Source organism: Humulus lupulus, chromosome 2, assembly GCF_963169125.1.
Source record: "Humulus lupulus chromosome 2, drHumLupu1.1, whole genome shotgun sequence".
NCBI classification, from domain to species: domain Eukaryota; kingdom Viridiplantae; phylum Streptophyta; class Magnoliopsida; order Rosales; family Cannabaceae; genus Humulus; species Humulus lupulus.
In genome coordinates, this window is record NC_084794.1 from 294,150,431 (window position 1) to 294,158,302 (window position 7,872).

A 7,872-nucleotide genomic window follows, 5' to 3' on the forward strand; every position below is an offset into this window, starting at 1 on the left:
GCTTCTTCCCAGACATTGTTGTGGCAAAGGTATCATATAACCACATAAATGTTTCAACAGTTTCATCATATAAGAGTGTAGTCCCAAAAACAGTTGTTTGTTTATGATTATTTACTCCAAGAAACATAGCAAAAGGTCTGCCTTCTTGGTTTTTCCGATATGTAGTATCAAAACTAATAACATCACCAAAATGAAAGTACAATGTTATCATAGCAGCATCCGCCCAAAAAATATTGGTTATTAAATCATATGCATCAACTTGTATAGCATAAAAAAAGTTTGGATCTTTTGACTGCATGCGCTGAAGATATTCTAAAACACCACCTGTTTCTCCTAGTCTCATTTGGATCATCCGTTTAGTCTGTAAATAATTCTTATAATCAAGTGGAATCATACCAAGATTTTTGTAGAGTCCAAGAACTTTACTTAGCTAGTTAGATAGTAGTATTATAGTATTTATAGTATTATCTTTATGACTGTGGATTTTTGGTTCAGACCGGGAATTATTTGGACACTCATAGTAGTACTTGTAGATTTTCTAAGTTTAACCTATAGTTTAAGAATATTAATTTTAACATAAGGTTTGATTAATATGACTGATATTAAGAATAATATTTATTATACTATAAGGTTTAGATAACAACCAATAGGATTTTAAGCACATGTTATGTATGGGTGATTAAGGATTAAGTATTTTGAGGATTAAATTTAATAAGGGGTAAAGTTTGAATGCTATAAGGTCAGTCAGCAGCTTTGAATACGTTAAGGGCTTAGTCAAGGCTGTTTACTCCATTCAAACTTAGCTAAAAATGTGTAATTTCGTGTTTAAATAATCAGCGTGTGCCGATATATCGCAGCTATAGGGGGTGATATATCGCAGCACATAGATACGAAAAACACGAGACGATGCACGACTGCCTCGGGCATACTGGCCCAGGCGATATATCGCCTACAGGGGGCGATATATCGCCTCCTTCAGTATATTTTGAAACATTTTGAAATCATTTTCCATTCAGCCCTTCAACCTCTTGATAAGTCCAGCATCTTTTTGAACGAGTCTTCAGCCTCTGCTGAACGATTATTCAAATTATTTTCACCTAAAAAGCCATTATTTTTATTCAAGTGAAATTAAGATCCTGTCATTCCTAAACTCTATAAATAGGACCTAGTACCCAACCATTAGTCACCTTTTACTCTAAGTTCAGAGGCTGCAAGTTGCTAGGTGAGTGTGAGAGTTAAACACTTGGGTGGGGAAATCATAAGCTTGATCATCATAAGCTTATCAAACACTTTGGGAAGTAAGGTTTTATAGTATTTCGGTTTGAGGTGTAGATTGGTCTTACAAGTCTTCAAGGTAACCCAAAACTCTAGTTCAATTCTGTACTTTTCTTTCAAGTTCTCATAGTCTTCTACTCAGCTTCTAACCTTAATTTTTATTTTGGTTAGGAAATCTAAGTTCTTAAGCAAAAAGGTTTTGGTAAGTATGTTTCTCAAAGGTTTAGTCCTTCCATTCCTTTCATTTCTTTCTCTTCAAATCTACTCACCCTGTTATATATGGTTTTAGAAGTGTTCCAAAAGTCCCAACTCTGTCCTCACATCCCGGTAACTTTAGTAAGGAAAATAGGATATAATCTATATGATATATGCTTATGTTATCTTATGTCTTATGTTATGAAATATGTTTCTTATGTTATGATAAGTATTATGATATGTATGTTTGTAGGCTTGGGCATATGACCCATATGACTGACAAGACCCCAAATAGATTATGGGCATATGACCTGCTTAGCTAGTAGGACCCCACTAATCTCATGGGCATATGACTTGTTTAGTCTATGGGACCCCAAGTAATAATGGCCATTATAGTATGTGTATGAAATAAGTGTAATGTTATGTTATGTTATGTTTTTATGCTTCTTATGAAATCTATGTATATGAACTATGTGGTAGATTTTCCTTGCTGGGCATTAGGCTCATTTCTTTTTGTTTATATGTGCAGGAAAATATCTATAGTGGCGGTAAAGTTCGTGGATGCTTGGGGTTTGTGTATCGGTGATGAACGGATTCAAGGAGTCGAGAGTTCGATTTTCGAGGATGTAGTCTTGTTTTATGGTTTTACGTGTATTTTTCCGCACTTATTATGTAACTCCTTTTATTTTAAATTATGTTTTGTTTTTAAGACAATGGGATCCCATATCCTACTTGATATCTTATGAAGTAACTCATATTTCTACAAGTTTCTAATAAAGTTATGGTATTTTCGCAAAATGTAAGTTTTATTAAGGATTTGTATGTATAGTTTCGTTAATGGTCCAAAAGTCTAGAGTAGTGGGTCATTACAATTTTCTCGTCCACCGGCTCTCCTTGCCATTAATTCACAACTTTCTTTTGGAGCGATCCCCGAACGGTCAACCATATCGATTTCAACTACCTGAGCAGCAGCCACTCTTCTATGTGATCTATGCAAATGACCCTTATTAGGACTCGATGTTACATGAGTATGTTCTGCAACAAACTCAATTACACGATAATTATCAGTTTGACGAGAAGTAACTTTCATTCTCGCTAAACACCCAAATCTTGTCTCAGCTCTATGATACTTTACATTCATATCTCGCTTGTCTCTTCTACGGTATCCTTCACAAGAACAACAAAACGTCTATCATTCTACCATCTTGATCTTTTTGTCTTTTACTTCTACGAATACTAAATCCAACCTTAAAAGCATAGGAATTGTAAAAATTATATGCTTCTTCTTCACTTCCAAATTCCATATCTATTTTTGGTATTTCTTCATCTAAAATTTTAGAATGAATTATCTCTATTCTTTCCTTAGCTTCAATATTTTTTCTACCTTCAAAATCTAACTTTCGACATGATTGATACTCTTCTAAATTATCACATTCCATAATCTATAATAAAATAGTCTGCAAATATAAGTATGTTGAAAAATAAATGATACATTCTCAAGCAGTCAAATAATATTCAAACAAAATAACAAAGAATGCAAAACCACACCCGTAGATGAAAACTGTATTTGACTCTATTTCAATTAACTATTGCTGTCTCTTAACAGTGCTAATTCCTGTAAGTAATATGATTATGTATCAAAATTGTATTATTCTTAATAAAAAAAATAAAAAATTGTATTCATTAAGTTTATAAATACATATATAAATATCGTTTATATTGATTTAAGTACTAATATAATACACATGTATATAGAAGAGATATCACTTAAATCTAAAACTAAAAAAACTTAACTGAAAACTATATAAGCTACAATTGTAATTATTTTTTTATATATAAATAGGTCATATATATTGTTTGTGTCCACCAATGAAATAAAAGTGAAACAAAAAAACTCAGAATGTAATGGAAACAAAAATAGGATGTATTGCATATATAGAGTCATATATTTAAACTCAAAAAATTGGAGAACTTACCGTGGGAAAAAAATGTGATCTTCAAAGCCTGAAAAAAAAATAGCTTAACAAATAAATTGGCACTGCAGCTGCATATGTATATCTCTTCTATATAAAAAGTGTGTAGATAACGGAAATTCTTGGTTTTAACGGTTTTTTATTTTTTTAATGTTAACTTTAACAGAATATTCTTATATTTAACAGAATATTCTTATATTTAACTGTAATTTGTAGACACTTAAACTTAAACTTAAATAAAATAAAATACATACTTAAAAAAATTAAAATATGATATTTTTGAGATATTTTACAATAATAATTACTTAAAAATAATAAATAATTAAACACATTAAAATAAGATATTTTTCAGATATTTTACAATGATAATTATTTTAAAATAATAAATAATTAAACAAATTAAAATATGATATATTTGAGATATTTTACAATAATAATTATTTAAAAATAAGAGAATATACTTATTTGGTACCCTATGTTTTTGCAAAGTATCATTTTAGTACCCTATGTTTTCAATAATGCTCATATGGTACCCTGTATTTTAAAATCGTACATATTTGGTACCCTAAACTCAGATTTGATAGATAAATTTTTGTCAATTTAATCAAACTGCTGTCAATTATGTAAGTTACAAATTTAAATTTAATTACATAATTACATATAACTGATGACAGTTTGATCATATTGACAAAATTTTATCTATCAAATCTGAGTTTAGGGTACCAAATATGTACGATTTTATAATACAGGGTACCATGTGAGCATTATTGAAAACAGAGGGTACCAAAATGATACTTTGCAAAAACACAGGTACCAAATGAGTATATTCCCTAAAAATAATAAAATCATACGTTTTATAACTTAAATAAAATTTAATTAAACTTAAACTCACTTATTAGAATAATATCATATTAAACATATAATATAATCTACTGTGAATTAGCAACAAATTGCTTTTTTTTTTTTTTTAAAAAAAAAAACTAGCAAAAAACTTAAATTTAAAATCAACGTATAATATATAATATTACGTTAAAAATATAATATATAATATCTTATTGTCACTTCCAAATTCAAAAACTAGAACAAACAAAAACTTAAACAAAAATAAATAATTTATCTAATTAAAATAAGATATTTATTTCAAAATTTATATGACATTAATATAAATTTAATAAATATAATTAATAAATTTTATAAATAAAACTAAGCAAACGTGCATATTGCACGTTGTTTGTATCTAGTATAAACAAAAATAGTAAGACAATTGGCTGTATTAAAAGTAATTGATTAAATGAAAAAAAAAATACAAAATTAAATAGAAAGTATCGGATCATAATTAACGGTTATTGAGTGTTAGATTTTATTAGATAAATCATAAAATGATTTGTCACAAAATTATTTGTGGATATACAATAGTACACAAATCGTAGCCAGAGGATTCTCATCCATCAACTAAAGCATATCTAAAAAAAATATTGACATTCAGACTATTTTTCCATTAAAAAAATAAAAATAAACAAAGGAATAAAAAGAAGATCGGAAAGAAAATTGGTTGGTATAGGACAGAAAATAAAGAAAGGTCTTCTCTTTAATATCGATTCTCAAAAAAATACTTTGTTATTTTATTAAAAAATAAAAGAAAAATAATGGAAGAAGAAGAAGCTGAAAGAATATTTTCTGCTGCAATATATTCATTGCAAGACTATATTTTATTTTTTTTATTAAAAAAAATGAAAGGATAAATGATTGGCATTAACAAAAGGAGAAATTCTAGGTGGCAATATTGATGTACTGTTATCTAATCTTACGATGTCATTTCATGTGACAAATAACGATACTATAGCATAAAGTTAAACGAACGATTTTAGTCTCCGTTAGAGTAGTTGTGTCATAATAAATGATATGTGAGTATTTAATTGGTTGGGACATAAAAAATAGACAGCGGAATTTTTTTCATGAAATTGCTGGGCACTACATCGACCACTTGTCACGTGTAAAAGGTTGGCAACTTAACGCAGGAAATAACAAAACTCTAAATTGAATTGAGAAACTACAATAATATTACATACTTTATTCCTTTTTAAGTGAAAAAAAATTACCTTGTCCCGTGTCTTCCATGTCCCACAAATTATTTAAAGATATTTTATTTATTTATTTAATATATATTTAAATTATTTATAATTTTTTCTTTTCCTAATTATACATAGATGTAATATCTTAAAATAAATTATGGAACATAAAAGGGACAAAGAATTTGAGATTGCATATTTTTTTTCTTTTTAAGTGCAAAGTGACACTTTCTTCTATTACGCAAGACAATAATCTTAATACATTTATCAAATCAAGACATTTTTTTTTATCAATTCATAACATTTTTCAGAAAAGCCATGAAATTCTTTTTGGATGAACCACCTTCCCTCGTAGCTTCTTTCACCAAATTCCGCCATTTCTTTGCATTCTTTACTATTTCCACTCCATTTTCCTTTCCTCCCAATAATACCAACTCCAAACACCTCTTGATCTCTTCACTTTTAACGATTCCATCTTCATCGTTGGGCTTCAATCTCACCCCTGTTTTCCACATTTCCTCAATCAGCTTAGCATTTGTCCCTTGTTCCACCCACTGCGGAAACCCCACCGTTGGAACACCAGAAGCCAAGCTCTCCAACGTCGAGTTCCAGCCACAGTGAGTCACAAAACACCCAACTGACTCGTTACTCAAAACCTCCATTTGAGAACACCATGGCACTATCATTCCAAGCTTTTCCAACTCTTCTCTGCAACTCAACTCATCGTCTTCTTCACTTTTCTCCCTGATGACCCACAAGAACGGACGACCGAATTCCAGCAACGCTTTAGCCATTTCCTCCATTTGTTGCTTTGACAAAACCGAAATACTCCCAAACGACACGTAAACGACTGTCGTTTTAGGCTTGGTGTTGAGCCAGTCGATGTAGTCTCGAGATGATTCCTTGAAAAGATCACCTCGAAACAAAGACTTGTTCTCGGCCTGATCTGCCGGAATCAGTGGCCCAATTCCGATCACATTTAGTTTACCGGTTGCTCTTATCGCCTCAGGCTCCAACTCATCGAAGGTGTTTGCTAATACAATTTTCGTGTTAGTATTTTCTTTCTCGAGTTCTTCGATCATTTCTTGGTATAATCTGATGAAATAAGTGTTCGCAGTTGACTCGTCCATGAACGAAGGAAGGTCCTTGATGGTGATGGCGAGTGGAACACCAGGAAATGATAACGAAAAAGAAGGGTTTTTACTATTATCACGAACGATTTCTCTGTGCCCATGAAAGTAATAATAGTAAATATTAAACACAGTAGCCGGTTGCATCCAAAACATGGCTGCCGGAACGTTATGTTCCGCCGCCAAGTCGGCAGCCCAAGAGAGAAGAAAGGTGTAGACCAAGCAAGTGAACGGACGACCTTCTTTGCGCCCGGACTCTAGGATCTCCCCCACGGCTTGCCAACCATGGCGCCTGAACTCTTCTAAATGGCGTTCGCCATTTACGGGCGTGAAGTTGTCGTCGAAGCCGTCGGAGAACGGGGCGAACGAGAAGCTGTCGTAACCGGAACTTGATGATCCTTTGTTCATCGTCATGAGACGGTGGGCGTGGACGCTGGTGACGAAGGTGACTTGTGCGCCGGGTACGAGGCGAGTGAGCGTTTTGGCGAGGTTTAAAGACGGGTTGATACAGCCTTGCGCCGGGAAAGCGAGAACAAGGAAACGCAGCAGCTGTACCATGTCGACGGTGATTGATTGCTTAAAACGACGTCGTTTTGCAATGAAACGACAGTGTACGTGTATAATAATGTATGTTGTATATTGATTCAGCTGAGAAGTTCACTATGAAAAGTGTTGATTTAAAATGTTATTATATATAAGAAGAAGAAGAAGTATTGAGGTGTGTGGTGATGAGTTTTCAATAATTTCTTATCAGTACGTACTCGCATGCATTTATAGATAGGGACATCAACTAAAGCATATCTAAAAAAATATTGACATTCAGAATATTTTTCCATTAAAAAAATAAAAATAAACAAAGGAATAAAAAAAATAATGGAAAGAAAATTGGTTGGTATAGAACAGAAAATAAAGAAAGGTCTTTATTTTTTTTTTTATTAAAAAAAATGAAATGATAAATGATTGGCATTAACAAAAAGAGAAATAATTCAATATTGTATCCACATATTTAAATTTAATAAATATTATTAATTAATTCATATAAAATTAAATATTATGCCAAATAATAACATTCTAGCATAAAAGTAAACGAACAATTTTAGTCTCCGTTAGTATTCATTGGCTGGGACATAAAAAATCAGACAGCAGAATTTTTTTTCATGAAATTGCTGGCACTACATCGACCACTTGTCACGTGTAAAAGATTTGCAAAACAAATAATAATAATGATAT

At 31.4% G+C, this 7,872-nt stretch overlaps 1 protein-coding gene across 1 annotated transcript; it reads right to left on the minus strand.

The window, feature by feature from the left end:
• Nucleotides 1–5,696: 5,696 nt before the first annotated feature.
• Nucleotides 5,697–7,368, minus strand: LOC133819875 (phloretin 4'-O-glucosyltransferase-like). Its single transcript, XM_062253248.1, has one exon. It carries the CDS (start codon nt 7,198–7,200, stop codon nt 5,803–5,805), a length of 1,398 nt encoding a protein of 465 aa, XP_062109232.1. The 5' UTR covers nt 7,201–7,368; the 3' UTR covers nt 5,697–5,802.
• Nucleotides 7,369–7,872: the final 504 nt, after the last annotated feature.